Raw genomic sequence first — 15,848 nt, 5'->3', positions numbered from 1 at the left:
TTTTTAACAAGATAAAGCCTGCAGTAGGAGAGATACCCTTCAATTTGTGCTAAGCTTTGAATCAATACGTTCTCGACGTCGACAACCTCGACACCCTTGAAAAGTGTAAACCTGTAAAACTGAGACTTTGTTTCGCCACACCTATAATTACCACTCTAGCATAGCAGTCCTTACATTGAGACCGATGAAGTTTAGGTAATCGAAAAGTTTCATGCCTCTTGATGCCTACAAAAACATCAACACGCACAGGCATTCTTAGAAAGTGATCATTCTTTATCGGGCTCATGCACTTCAAAGGATCTGACCCTACGTTTATTTGGCTTGAAAAGACTTTTATGTGAGTAGAAACATGACAAAATGTGTACGTCAGTCCCAACGTCATTTGCTGTCAATTCTTATTCTTTGGAACCTTAGTAACCATAAGGTCGCTTTATTCGATTACAAGGGTCTAAATTATTGTCCTGTTCTAAACTCGAGGTCTCAACGAGAACTGGTCGAGAGAGGGGTCAGAACAAAACTTTTGATGCGTACCACGGGAAAAACTAGAGAAATTATAATAAAGACTGTATGAATTGATTCAACGAGATAATGACGACTCGATACAATTATAGGCAAAGGATATCTGGTTAGTCTGAAGATGTTTGGTCTTGAGGAGTTGGAACCCGTTGGTTTATAATAAACTCTCTTAAAAAGAGATTTTTGTTACCACAACCACGTGTTATGGTTTCGAAAACAGAGAATCGATTACGAAAAGAATCAACTTTATTTTGTAACAAATTTATATACACTTACAAATGCGATAAATTTCTATTACATCATTAACGTTGTTTAGCAGTCTAACCTTTTGATATTACAGAATTTTCACACAACGGTTTGCGTTAACATAGCAGAGTGGCATTTTTTAACGTTTTCAGGCTGTTTCATAACTTTTTCAAGATTTCAGCCATTCAAAATTCTAATTAGTTGAAAGATATACCCACCGGAGCGAAAACAATAGTAAGCGCGAAAACTAAACCTAACTCGATGAAAATTTCATAAACTGAGAAATAGATCGTCTTGCAACTGTAAAAAAGAAGACTTTTGAAGAAACTTTAAAACTATTCCAACAAATTTGATTTAAATCTCGTGCAACATGCTTGATCCTGATTTTCGAAAATCCCCAAGGCTAGGTATGTTTTGGTTACTTTTTGTTTTTTTTCTATAATTTTCTTGCAGATTATATGAATAAGATACTTCCAAAGGTAATCAAAGGATACAAGCTATGGATCTTGAGACCAACCATCCATTTTCAACATTAAAACAAATAAATAAGATATCGGTTGCAGCAAGGGGGGAATTAATGTGCCATCCCGTGCAGAAATGTCAGAAAAACAACCGCAATGGTAATTGAGGGAGAGCGAATGAAACAACTAAAAATTCGATTTCTTGGAACGATTCCATGTCTTTAAACAAATCAAAGCACAACAAACAAAGGGACGCTTTAAAAAAACATCAATAATAAACAACAGCAATTTCATTGCTCATGCTTGTATTTTCCTATAAACTAAACGAGATGCGTGAAACGAACTTATTAAAAATAGCATTAACAATTAGATTCCTTCCCAGGCTACTCCAGCGAGCAACAATCGGACATGCCGCCACGGAAATGCGACAGGAAGAAATTAAGACTATCTGGCGAGTGCAGGCCGTTCTTACTCGAAAATCTACTTATAAATTTCTGCGAGTTTTCTGCGATCAGAAATTGGATTGTAAGTGTGTGAAGATACCGCTTCAGCTGAATCATACATGGATCGTTTAATCCTTCCCTGAGCGAAGAAAAATTCATTGAAAAAAATCAGCGAAGTTCTCATTTGAAAGCAATGCGTTTATAAAATGCAAATTCTGAGTATTTAAGCAAAAAGGATTTCAAGCTGGATTCTGTTTCAAAAGGATATCGCTTCCTTCTTCCACTTAAAAATTTAGCGTTCTCATCTCGGCTGTAAATACTGAAGGCATCCTATTCCCATTTGTAACAATTTTTCAACAAAAATTGATTGACAAAAATTAGAAGTTTCAGGTCGACATGATTGTTAATTTATTGAATGATTATTTCTTTGTATTTATTAACAATCGTGGGCAGACTCGTTATGATTTTTGGAAGGGCTCCTAACACCAAAATCCTAAGAACTCTGAAAAAATAAATACATTACAGAAGAGAAGGATGTAGCCATTAAAATGTTTGCCTTTTTTCGTGTATTGTTAAGTCTAAGCGACATTTGCAGCTCTGAATCAGTGTGTATGAGAATCAATACAGCCACCATGTCACCATGGATTCCTAAGAGCGATCTATCAACTGTGATCGCTTCGCGGTGGCGGTGGCACATGCATCATATATTGTTGCTGAGGAGGAGACTGCAGTATTAGTCCGGTTGAAGTTACTGGAACCATCCGCACCATGTTTGGGTCCGGCATGTAATTGAGAGGAGGAGGTTTCATGTACAAGTCAGGCGGATAATTCATCCTTCGTTGTCCGTTATATTGATTTGGAATTGGATAATTGACGGTATCTGATGAAGAGTCTCTTCCCTGAGTCACATTAGGTCGCATAACTAGTTGCGACTGCGGCATAGCGCATCGATCCGCGCGAGGTAATTGAGGCGACCCTTTGCCATCCATCAACGGTTTCTCTTCTTTGATCCCGTTCGCGTTTTGTTGTCCCTTGTAATCGAATTCCGTGCTGAGGTTAACTGCTTCATTAGTAGCATCAGAATCACTAGAATTTTTCCTATGATGCCTTCGAACTGCAAGAAACACGGCAACTAATATGATAACGATAACACATGCCGTAATCCCAATGATCGCAGGCACGTTCGGCTCTTTGTCACTGTGTCCCTCTAGGGAATTCGGCTTGTTGCTCACCGCGCTATTATCGTCCTTCCCGCCATTGCCTGGCTGGTTTGAGTTTGCTAAAACGACAAAAATATGTCAGCAAATGGTTCAGAAATTGATTTTAACGTTAAGTTAAATCTTTAACCTTTCAGAAAACTGTTTCTAATGGAATTGATACTTGGAACAAAGGAGCAACATCAAAAACATTACATACACATAAAGAGTTTATGGACAATTTTTTAGCGGCACAAAATTTGAAAATGGCTTTGAAAAGACCAGATTCAAGAGCTTAAAAATTCAGAATAAAGGCCGAAAGCGAGCACGTGACCACATTTGTGAAGACTGAGAAGTTCTTTTTTACTCTTGGACTACAAGTGGTCATGTTTTCAAGTAACTGCTATTTTTCAAAACCATTTTCAAATCTTGTAAAAAATACAGATGATCTTAAAGACAAATATGGAACACAGTACTCTCATGAGTAATTCTATCAACTGTCGGGAGTTCATATCTACTAAGGGAAAGAAAATTGATCTTGTGTGACAAAAGTAAGGCAACCCTTTAAAGAACTAGACACTTGGCAAACATTTATTCAAACCTATTACTAAAAGTTCCAAAACAATTTCATATATCTGACACAGTTCTTCAGAATTGGACATTTGTAACAATATTTACGACAAAGCTGTGTGCGAATGGTTAGAGCTTTTAAAGCCCTTTTAAGTTTGTCTTGCTTATGTGGTTAGGTATCTGAGACTGACAGTGGATTGCAATGTCAAGAGGAAAGGTAAAAAATAATTATCATCCCTCGCCGAAGATAGTTTTTTTTCTGCTGTCCTTTAAGGGAGTCTAGCAGATAGGGTTTTAGCATTTAACAAGCAAGCTAAAGCCATACCTCGAATATGTTTATATTTTGCTGCCAGGTACGTATTGGAATCCACATTGCCACTTGCATCTGGGTATGAAAGCAACTCTAAAGTCATCAGATTTCCCTCTGACTTATACTTCCATGGGTAAGGAGGCTCAGGGCCTGGCTTAAGTAGAGTCAGTAGGGTCTTTTTGCCACTGGCAATACGCACCCAACCCGCCTTCAAAATAAGGCGAGTTACATTTAATGATATTGTCGTTCCCTTAGGTGCAAGAATTCGCCATTCACAACTTTTGGTCTCTTTACTTGGCAGCTGAGATAAGATTTGGCCTTTATTTTCCTCCAGGGAACATCCACAGTTACAGGGGAGAACTTTGTCTTCTGCGCATAAATTAAAAAAGAGGTTAAAATTAGAAGCCTGGTAACCTGTGACGCTGTCTAGCATGGAACGAGACAACTAAGAATGGCAGACAATCACTGTAAACACATTTTAATTATTGTTCTTGGAACAGCCTAAAAGTTTTTAAGACTGAGATGCAACCATCTGAATGCAAGTTGAATCCTAAGAAACTACAAACCTGGACAAGCTAACATTTGACATGGAGCATACATTTCTTTAGGCCCAGGACAGGTGCCTGAAGACGTCGGAGAAGTTATCATGCACTGTCTCTGTCGTCGCTGACGGCCTTGCCCACAAGTAACCGAACATGCAGAATACCTGGACCATGAAGACCACATCATTTGTGCTACGAGGAAAAGAAAAAATTTCATGATCCCATGGCCTAAAAATTATATCACGAAGTCGTTCTAGTCTACTTTTATCCTTGCAAAATAATTCTGCTCTTCTAAACCCTATAACTGTCAGATGACAGCAATAGAAAAATGAAAAAGATCTGCTGTCGGCCTACATACAAGGTGTTTACCAAATTCAGTGGGGACAATGAAATATGAAAACTAGGGCACTCTGCTCCATGAAAATGTGGGCCATGAAAATGTGGGAGGCACCGGCCCATACAAACAATTCAGCAAAGAAGGAATCGCATGAATATTAGACAAATAACTAGATGTTAGATGTGGTTCGAGATAAATTGCAATAGAACTTCATCAAAGATCATGTGTCCCAGTGATTAGGAGTGAATGAGGTCGGCGTAATCAGCAACACCTATTTAGGATCACAATCTTCTCTGAAAATGACTCTATGTCCTCAGCATTGCGTGAGTATCTCATTCAGTCGGAATTAGCACGAAAGCATGCCGTGATGCTTTTCTATCAGTAGAGAAGACGCCACTGTTAGGTATAGGCAGCAGAGCAGAAAAAGCCTTGCGAAGATTACTGACAGTCCTTATATCTTCTAGTCCATGATATGTGGGTTTGGTAATGTGCAGATGAGGCATGCTCTTAACCATTGAAACTGCTTTAATAAAAATTGAGGATGGAGCACGGCACTTACTGCAATCCTCATTATTTTTGCGGCTTTGGTCCAGTACCAGTACCCAGGTAACTGGAACTTTAAAGCTTTTAAATCAAAGCTCTTTTAAAATCGATTGTGTATTTGAAAATCGGTGGCGAGTGTAAAAAAATGTCAACATGGTGGCGTATTTTACAAGTCTTAAATTATAAGATCTAGCTTTGCTATGCCAGGGCAGTATATTATTATTTTATAGGGTTTTTAAGATGTTAGGCAGTAAAGGGAGTGGCTTCAGTTGGAATCCAGTTTCAATTGTGGGAAGCCTGTTTGGATTTTGCGGTCAACAATAGATAAAAATGATATCAAAAGCTAATTCAAAATGAGGTTTTCTGGTACCAGACATGAATAAATGGTTTTCTGGTATTCAACAATAACACAAGATAGCCTGAGGTGCTTAGACTAAAAAAAGCCCGGAAAGGTCATGTTAGCAACAGAAAAATGAAGGATTCTAAACATATTCATTTACTTCAGCCCTTCCCGCTTTTAATTTTGCGTTTAGGGCATCGCATACTTCAGCCTTTCCCGCTTTTTATTATACGTTTAGGGCAGAGACATTAATAACTTTAGTAACAGAGGCTGGATTCATCGTTTTTAATGAGGATATTAAGCAAGTTAAACCTTTACGCGAGGAAACAGATAGGCCTAAGACAGTTCTTGAAGATGGATGAGATGAATTTAAGAAGATGATGCTCAACTCAAGCAGGATAAATGAGAAGTTGCTAGCAGCAACCAGGAAATTACGGTCGCCAAGACTCCTCCTTGTGACATCACTAGTATTTCTTTAAGTGTAAATATTGTTTTGACATGAAAAGGCTAAAGGATATATGGTTAGGCATAGCTGTTCCTGTAGGGCAAGTATTTCAAAGAATAACTGGATCAGCTTGTTTTCAAGCAGAGAAAAATTTACGAAGATGTCGTATGTGCCTGAATACGTATACGCCGACGAGTTCACTTTAACAAACTAAGTGTCACGGGAAGCGGGATGCTCATGGTCGAAGAAGTCGTATCAGCTGGATCCCATTAATGTTAAAAGGTTTAAAATGTAATCAATGATAACTGCGTATCACTAAACAGAAAGACGCAGATTATTTGCAACAACAAAACCCCAAATTTTCTAGCGATTTTCAATTGCATTTTCCCTTATAATTGCATTAACTGTAGTCGAAGTCGTCGTTACTGTAGTTGACAAGATGCCATTGCATGAACGAACTTAAAAGTACACGATTCAATCAAGAGTGACAGTAAAAGTTTCACTGATTTCAGTGAAACACTTTTCTTTTCCAGCAATTTATTATAAACCATAGTTAAATGAGAAGCAGCAAATATTTTTGAAAGAAATTTGCGAAACAAACGCTTCAAGAATATTAATGGCAAATTCCTACATGTCCTAAATAAACATACCCCCAAGTGGCATATCACTCTACGAAAATCTCGTACACCCTTCTTATCCTTTTATTTTCAAGAAAAATCCCCCAGGATCCTATTTTTCTAAAAAAATCTCGTAATCTGTTTGAAAAGAATGGTACAGCTCCTCTCCGTATGTACCATATATAACAGTAGGTATGGTATGGTATATAAAGTAGGAATAAAGTATGTAAATAGTATTTATGTATAAAGTATGTATAAAAGTGTACAAGAGACCTTTGTTTTGTCGTTCTCCAAAAATGTTTATGGCTTTCACATGACCTTCGATAACTACATTCCCGCGGTCCAATACCTTACGTAAACCTGGAAATGTTTTCAAGATGTTTGGATTATCGATAAGAGAATAAAGCATGATGGAATGTTCATATAACCACCATCAAAAAAGTTTGGCTTAATGGTATTACATCAGATTGTTTTTGTTTTTTTATTATCATCTGAATGGTGAGCATCTAAACCTTTCAGATCAAGAGTTTGCAAGAAATGGTGTTTTAAAGACAAAAACTTGGGGTTCTTGAGGTCCCAAAAACCAGATACAAAATATCTAGTTTTTTTAAATGTGCAGTCTTGCTGTGCAAGTAAAATGCATTTACCATCTTTCCATCGACCAAAAATTGCACCATAAGGCAAATAACGGGAAAATGTAAGGGGGACTGCACATGTGAAGGATCAGCGCTTTCGGCTGTGGACCTCTCTTTCCATCTGCCTTGTAGCCACAGGCCAATGCCTCAGGATATTTTTTCTTAGTTTTGGCTTTTCGTTGTTACGGCTTTAGAGCAGAATAGCAGTAAAGTCATAGATTTTGATTGGCTGAGAGCTCCATTATCTACCATCGGTGTTAGCCAATCAGCAAGATTCTATCAATATATCCGTTTCGCAGATTTTGCCTTATCAGCTTGTTCTTACGACACTAATTACAGAAGGCATTGCACATCTCAAGAACATGAGTTCGTTATCCTTTATTTGCTTATTGACCTGATAGCAAAGGAAATGCAACTTACGCGGTGAATAGGCCTAATTTTCGGATTAAAAAGGCCCTGTTTCATTTATGCACAATGCCTTATGGCTCATATATATCTGATGTTTATATCGACATATCTATGTTTCTACGGCTTGTTTGTATCTGAGTACCACATCAACGAGGATAATGCTTAGATATAAAGCGACCGAATTTCATAAACTTTGCTCCTAACTGGTGGACTTTAAAATACCGCGGGAATCTCTTTAAAAACAATTTCTTGCACTATTGAGATCAGAGAAAATACCCAATGGAAAAAAGGACAGAGGTATGAAAGCGCGTCACGGATACCCAGGAAAAGGAATTTAAATAGGAACCCAAACCCTCTGCTTTGGCAACTCTATATTTTAGCAACCCTCTGTTTTGGGCCTAAAAGGCTTGCAAAAACTTCAACTATTGCAAAAACAAAAACTTCGATCAATTTTGGTAGACCATTATCTTCGTGAATACTGGCGAAGAAGACTGTAGGCTTCATTAGACTTCAATGCCAGTTTTAATAATTCTTCTCTTTGATATAGATATTGATGCTTCCTTGCAATTAGAATGAAAACACCAAGCTACTTGATGTTGACTCCAAACAGAAGAGAAATCTGTAGCATTAATTGACATGTTAAGGCATCTCTTCGCCAGTATGCACGAAGATAATGGTCTACCGAAATTGATAAAACCGGATTTGGGTTTGCCCACGCTAGACAAACACCGATTCTGCGAAAGAGACATGCATGCATTAGTAGATCACTTGATTAACCGCAAATCGCACGTATGTGTTACAGTGTAAACATTTGTTTCGAACTTCATTCCAGATATAACAGGAGGTCACTAACAAGGTTACTCTAGGAATGAATAAGATAATAAAACCTGTAAAAAAACATGGGTGGTCAGAGGGAAAGTCAACTGGCACAATGTGTAAAGAAGACTGTAGGCTTCATTAGACTAAAACATAAACCCTGGGAAAATGTTCCATACCAAAAGGATTTCCTGCGTTTTATACTTTCGGTGTTCATACAAGGCGGAATGTAACACTTTACCTTGACCTGGACACCATAGAGGTATTACGTGTAAGACAGGCATAGATTTACAAAGCTGTGCTAACAACTATGATAGCCTTCCTTGGAACCTCCAGTGTATGGGTCTGAGAGCCAGTGGATTAGCTTGCTCAAATCCTCATTCAATCCAATGTGATCACAAATGGCTTAGAGTCAAGGACCACTGAACGATTTGAGAAAATACTGCGTGAAATGAAGACCCAGTTATAAATTACAATGTCTCTGGGAGCATTGGCATGGAGGTGTATGGTTTATCAAAGTCAAGTGACATGTGACGTCAAAGACGAATGAACTGTCCATGACAAAAAAACTGATTTATCATCTTTCTTATTTTGAACATAATTTACTTTTCTAATGACGTTTGTCAGAAAAACGTTCTAGGAAATTGTTTTATTGAAAAAGGTTTTGATTTTAATTATCATAAAATGGAGTAGCTTTCAAAGATCCAAACTCACAATGCTATTAAATTGAATAGCATCAGTGAAATCCTTCAAACGTAACGGAAAGGCAGTTTGGGAGGTTTCACACGTAGATTTTTTCAAGATTTTTTGACATTTTACAACACAGTCACCGATTTAAAAATATAGTACCATGTGACTGTGTGCTTAACTACAAATGCTTAACTACAAAGAAATTATGAAGAAAACATTAAGAAATGTAGGCATAGATGGACAGGCTCGCAGTGACGAGCTGCTTTTTCAAAGACGTCGTAAAAGCAAAGGATTTGTGTACTTTAACAAATGTTCCCCCTTTTGTTTGCAAAATTTGGAAACCCACTACAATCACTTAAAATGGCAGCATAGCTCCCAAAAGTATACTTGAAATCTGGCTAAAAGCTTGGACTTTCTTTGGAACAAGTGTGTGACAAGTCAAGTGCCCTACAATGACACACCCAGCTTAAAGAAAAAGTCAATCTTGCCAGCAATAAAGCAAAATCCAGGGAATCCGGATTTCTTAAAAAATGCCAAACAGGAATTTGTTAGTTCAGGGCCCCCAAATAATAAGCATTTGAAAAACAATATAGACAAAACATAAAATGCTAATCAACAGACTTTCTATTCAAACAGACAGAGATATCATGCGGGCTTGGGCCCGTTAAACTCGTTAATAGCATCCAGAATATCAGCTTTACAGGAAAATAAACTAGAAATTTTTTTTGATGGTGGCCCTAAAGGTAGGGGGGCCTTGTCTTTCGAACTAAAGGTAACTTTATTCTGTTACGCCACTGGTCCAAGTCAAAGCAAGTTTTTCCTTCAGTAGTTTTGGAAGCTCTAGTAGCACTGTACATCGCCCTCATGCAAAACAATACTGGACTTCGACAATACTGGAAAAAGTCTCGCTTTGAATGCAGGAATTGCCTCGAGGTTGCAATGCAACCAGAAAAGAAACAGGCTACTTTGTTAACAGTAAAATCTCGACGATGACAAGCAGACTTACTCTTGATATCTCGGTTTAGATTTCTGCCAGGTTGGAATTAACACATCAGTAATCAAAATACCATAAAAACCAACCAAGTTAACTTGCTTCGATTAGGCAAATAGGAAAGCAATTTTGATACAACGTTTCTCTGTTCAAGATGACATTAATTTCCAGGGAAGGTCATACCTAAATATGATACTTGAATTGGAACATCACGTAATTAACGAAAGGATACTCCATGGAATGCAAGAGGGGATTAGCCTTTGTGTGGAAATTAACCAGTATGCATTTACATTATCCATGTTCAGAAAAAGAAGTGATAAAATGTGAAATAAAGCCTGTCGTAGATAAAGATTAACTATGACCAGAGAATTATCCTCACCCACAGAAATACATAACCTGGTGCCCCGGAGACAGGATCATGTCTGTGGCTCGGATGAGCTAATTCATGAAACAATTAACCGTCTTTTGGACTTTAAATAAGGACTCCCTTTTAGAGTTGGTCTGAATTGAAAGTTAAAATGACAACGAGGCTATATAGTATTTGTGTAAGGTCAAATTCACACGGCTGTATGACACTGAAGCTAACCAGTACAATATATTGTTGTTACTCATCATCGAGTTGCCATAACAATACCGAATACCTCAGGACATATCCCTGGCATTTCCATTCCAATATTCAACTCTGTAAAAACAAGCTTCTTGGCAATAACAAGCGAAACAAGAAACTGTGATTTTAACATATTTAACGGGTAGCTTTTTCGAGCGCAAGTGAATTATGGCTAGCTTTTTAAAGAAAATTCGCCTTGTTGCAGATAACAGATTTTGCTTCAAGGGTTGACAAATCAGTAGTTTGGTAATGTTTGATACCCTGAAGCACAGCAAGGTTAACAAATTATCTTAACCTCACACAAAAGAGCCGATAGCAACGATAAATATTAGGACAAAAAAGTAACGTTTTATAATTATGGAATTTCTTGTAACGTAACTGAGTTAGGTTATCGCTAATGGTGTGCATGGTTTATTCGCCTAAATTCTCATCCGGTGGTTAATGTGGCAACAATGCCTCGAGTTATTTTGTTCTAAAAGCATGTACAAATAATTGTGTTATAATTATCGACGTTTAAGAAATTCTTTCCAGGTCTTTTTGAAGATACCTGGAATGCTCGGCACTGGTTTCTTGCTCGTTTAAAACAAATCTAATCATAAATATTTTGAAATTAGTACAATCAAGATGAATTAAAACAAAACAAGTTGTCAAAAGATATGCTTTGTGACACCCATGTCTAGGTGTCCCGGCATACCCTGTTCTATTGCATGACTGTTCTTTATTATGATGTGATTCAATCGAGAAAATTTTTTGGTGCCTTCAGTTGAGATGTAAGCTTTTTCAATTCCATAGTTTTTGTGCTGTTTTGTAGATTTTATGAAGATATGAAGCAGACAAACCTTATTTGACGACGAAGATCGTTTCGAGTGAAAATTTCGAGGGGCAATTACACTTGCAACTAGCGTACGAGATTTCTGGAGCAAAAGCCTGGAACAAAAGGATTTCTGGAGATTTTTAGATCAAAAATAGGATTTTCTCAAAAGATGACGAGATTCTCTTAGAGTGCTTTGCCCCTCGAAAAATGTTACCCCCAGTCAATCACTGTAAGTTAACTTTTTGTTTTCCTAAAATCAATATGACGACCGCTAGCCTCATGAAAACTTTTATTTAGATTAAATTTTGAATTAAATCTGAATTAAAAATTTGAGTTGGATTAAAAATTTTAGCAAAAGCTTTTGAAGTATTCTTAAAAATTAAGGTAATCAGTGAAGGTAACAGTTAAACATCTAAACACAGGTTGGCTACTATTGGGGATCTCTAGACGGCTACTTCCACCTTTGCCTAAAATCCTGCGTTTACCTTTTAGTTTAGAAGAATAACCGTAATCCCTGTGAATTGTACCACAATGGAGAGATGCACGTGGTTCGGATAAAGATGGAAGATGAGGATCCATAAGTAGATGTGACAGTAGATTCACTTTAAATATGAGCCGCGTAGAGCACAGTTGAATTTAAACCACAGTTTCAGTGCGAATGTATTTTGGGGAACAAGACGTTACGTGACGTACCGGTAGCGATCCAGGGGACCATGCCGTCCAAAAAACCGGGAATCCCTTCAAACCACCAGGTTTATAAAAAATAATTTTAGCATTTAACTAGCCCTTTTAGCTGTTACCCCTCCACCCAACCCCCACCCCCCTCTGTTAATATTACGTTCATTGCTCTGTCTTTTAATTGTTAATAAAGCAACCTTGGGCAAAAATAACTGAAGAATAATCTCAGGCTGGAAATCAGTTGTTTTTTCAAGAAAATTGAGGCTCAGCAAAATAAAAAGTATTTAATAAAAACGTGTGTACCCTTCGAAAAGGCTTTGAGCAAAAATAAAGTGTAGCGTATCAGGACTATGGGCAGGATTAGAGCTTAAATGAAACTCGCTGTGCTATTTTAAGTGATAGCGTTTACTATCCGTTAGTAAGTGCTTCTATCTAATATCCTTCCTCGTTGGTTCAAAACTTAATTTGCGATAACAAAGACTTGGTAACCAATTTCTAAAGAGATTTACTTCTCCCGGTTTCTTTGCAAATTAGAATAACTGACAATGTTATTAAACAGTGGCATGCACTTTTTAATTACAGAGCAAACACGCACTCTGCTGAGGCTCACAAACTCTTAGGAAAATGGTTTATGTCCTAATTATTGTACGTGGTTCTTGCAATAGAACCTGCCGTACTTGCAATAGAACCTGTGTGCAGAGTTACAAATATTATTTTCTGTAACTATTATTTTCACAAGTCATTTGGTTTTGAAGAAGCTTCTGGCGCCTAGAATTTACTTTACACGTCTTTGAAATGCACACAAGCGTGGACCAACAAACGAAATCATGTTGGCAGCAATTAATGGGTAGTTTGTCAAACAGCTTTCGAATTTAGTTACCTGCAGTTATTAAGCATGTCACATTCTAGATTTTGTCAAAGATATATCTGTAGTGTAATAGCGGGTATTTTAATTTTAAACTACGTGATTTTTATAGACAGTGTTTTTTGGAGTGAAAAGCTATGGATGGCTGTATGATTCAGTTAAAAAACTGCATGATCTATGAAGAGAAAACTCTTGTTCAGAGAGACTTGAGATATTTTTTTTCACAAAAGCAACCATTGACCATCATTTATGTCAAAAAGCAACGATTATATTTAGAGATTAGGGTTATTTTGTTTTAGTCTTATTCAGAATACCTCAAGTAGGGGACTCCTTAAAGCATGCAAAAACAAGAACGTCATTTGAAAAACAAGAACGATGCAAAAACTAAAATGCAAATGTTCATAATCTTGCTTTAAATAAACCAGTTTAATCAAAATCGCAAGGATAAAAGTGTTTTTAGAGCACGGTCTGTTCACAAGCTTTCGATGCAAGAGGCGTCGTGTACATTTGCATTGACGAATAACATTTTTAAAATCATTGATGAACAGATCGGCGCAAATGATTTGGATCAACAAGTGAATCAACTATTGACCATAGTGTATCCTTTGGTCTAGTTGGCTACAAGTTAATACAGTTTTTGCAATTGGAGAGAATCAGGTGGATATTAAAGCCATGAAAGAACAAATTCAGCGGAAGATTTTTGTTGACACGTTTAATCTTAATGGGTATTTACGTTACTTGAAGTTCTATCCCTTCAAGAATACAGGAATACTTGGATCATGAGAGCCTTTAAGGACATAATCCTTCAAAAGCCTGGAAAGCAAGGCGTTCGGAATTGGAGAACTTCAAGTTCTGTTTTATGTCTGATCCAAAATCTACGCTTTCGTCAAACAATTTCGACACGCCTGCTTCAGACACCTCAGCTTGCAGGAGACTGTGCAAACATATTTAGGTGTCATCCACCCACCTTGGCACTTCTACAAACAGTCCTCCTCTTTCATAGATCTTTTTTGTCAAATGTCACCACCTCGCTAGACATGGTCGATCATTTCCTGATATGAAACTCGTGGCGCACAATGCACGCAAAACAAATTTGCTAAATTCTGTACAGAAATATTTCCTTTATTGTCTAAACTTTGTGTTGAAAGCAGTTGAGACAGCTGAATTCTTTATTTGCATCACGTCTTGTTATGCCTAGACCCTTTCAGATTTATTTATATTATTAAATGAAGCACTTGCCATTAATTGCATTAGTACAGCTACTCAAGAAAGCTTGATTGAGTTACGATTTAACCCATTGCGGCGTCTTATTATAAAGCATGTCCATGAGAAAAAACTTACAAACAAAACACTTGATCTCGATGTAGCAGAATTGAAGTTATTTCTTCGAAAAATAAACTCACCTGATAGACACTGAAAAATAGAGGCGAGCAAAATAACCAACCACAGGCCACTAATTTCATTTGCAATCATCATTTTGTTAAGAATGTCTTTCTTTGCGAAGCTGCTCTATTGTGAGTCGTGCACGCAATCGAATAAAAATTTATTAACCCCAATGTCGCTTCACAATATAGAAACGAAAACAGTCCGTTTGCTTTAGCACGGCTGTGAGAAAACTTTTATGATCTTCTGAGACTCAAGTATGTGTTCAAAGATAAGACCCTCACGCTCTGTAGCCAATGTTTTTTTCACTGAGAACTGTATCAGATGTCTCGCACCGCAAGCCAATTTCGCTGAACTGACAACGGAAATTGGAAACCTCTTTTTGATTTCTCGCAACACCGCAATTTCAGCAACCAACTCGACGCGCCGTCGACGACGTCCGTTCGGCCACAATATTTCTGCATCTAGCACTGGCTATTCACTGCCGGTTTTCAACCAGCCGTCCTCCACGAACCTTCAACGCGATTTGTTTAACAGGTTTACGAATAGATTTTTCTTCCCATAGCAATCTTGATTGGATTAGGATTTGGAATATGCTTCAGTGGATTCTTAAGATCCGGACCTTCGCTTGCAGCCAAGCCAAATCCTTTTCAAGAACAATTATCAGTTATCTTTTAGGTAGATGTTGGGAAGGCGCCTCGTGGCTTGCGTTTCTCTAGACCATCATGCACGTTATCGTATTTGCTTAAGTTTTCGTAAATATCTATTTGCAAATATGTTGGCTGAGGTAGTCTTTGATCACTAACAAAGCATTAGAAATAGTGAATTGCAGAAATATTTATTTTGACCTTGAATGTACTGCGTGCTTTTTTATAAGAATGAATTTTACAAAAATTTGTTGCTGAAGTTATAAGGCGCGACATTGTTGAAATTTAAGATTTAATCAAGAATTATAGTCGGAATAATTATATACTATAATCCGTTTGAGTTTTTTAGTAGTTTAAAGATTGACGAACGAAACACTTTCTTAGCAGTATACAGATTGACGGTCGAAACACTTTTTTCTAAGTACTAGATAATTTTTTGCCCTTACTTGGTGGTGTTATTTTTGGATAATTTGATGCTGGAGTGACTTTAATATTGTTTTTATTTCATCGTTGATTTTTCTTCAAATATATACCATCAATTGTTTCTTAGGTCTTTTTTGACGTTCTACATGACTTTTTCAGTAGTATGGTTGATTTGCGCATAGAATCTGCTCTGTTTTGCTTTCATGAGAGAACGCTTTCAAAAAACAAATTGTTTTTGTCTTCTAACTTTTCATACGAGGCTGGGCATTTTTATGGTGTGCTTATTTTATGGCAAATCAATCCCCGGTGTTCTTATAAAAAAGAA

At 37.3% G+C, this 15,848-nt stretch overlaps 1 protein-coding gene across 1 annotated transcript; it reads right to left on the bottom strand.

The window, feature by feature from the left end:
• Positions 1–744: 744 nt before the first annotated feature.
• On the bottom strand, positions 745–15,165 carry LOC135685909 (uncharacterized). Its single transcript, XM_065202004.2, has 4 exons — positions 14,474–15,165; positions 4,309–4,476; positions 3,758–4,111; positions 745–2,945 (listed from the first exon to the last, which is right to left on the bottom strand). Exons 1-4 carry the CDS (start codon positions 14,544–14,546, stop codon positions 2,329–2,331), a joined length of 1,212 nt encoding a protein of 403 aa, XP_065058076.1. The 5' UTR covers positions 14,547–15,165; the 3' UTR covers positions 745–2,328.
• Between the last annotated feature and the right edge of the window lie 683 nt (positions 15,166–15,848).

Source organism: Rhopilema esculentum, chromosome 6 (genome assembly GCF_057945365.1).
Source record: "Rhopilema esculentum isolate cy_ngs chromosome 6, ASM5794536v1, whole genome shotgun sequence".
NCBI classification, from domain to species: Eukaryota; Metazoa; Cnidaria; class Scyphozoa; order Rhizostomeae; family Rhizostomatidae; genus Rhopilema; species Rhopilema esculentum.
Note: the sequence above shows the minus strand (reverse complement) of the source record. Positions and strands in the feature narration are given on the sequence as shown.

Coding starts and splice junctions, on each gene's coding strand:
- LOC135685909 (XM_065202004.2), bottom strand. CDS start 14,546: ATGATGATTGCAAATGAAATTAGTGGCCTGTGGTTGGTTATTTTGCTC. Junction 4,112..4,308: donor TCAAATGTTAGCTTGTCCAG/GTTTGTAGTTTC, acceptor ATTTATGCGCAG/AAGACAAAGTTCTCCCCTGT. Junction 2,946..3,757: donor AAAATATAAACATATTCGAG/GTATGGCTTTAG, acceptor TTGTCGTTTTAG/CAAACTCAAACCAGCCAGGC.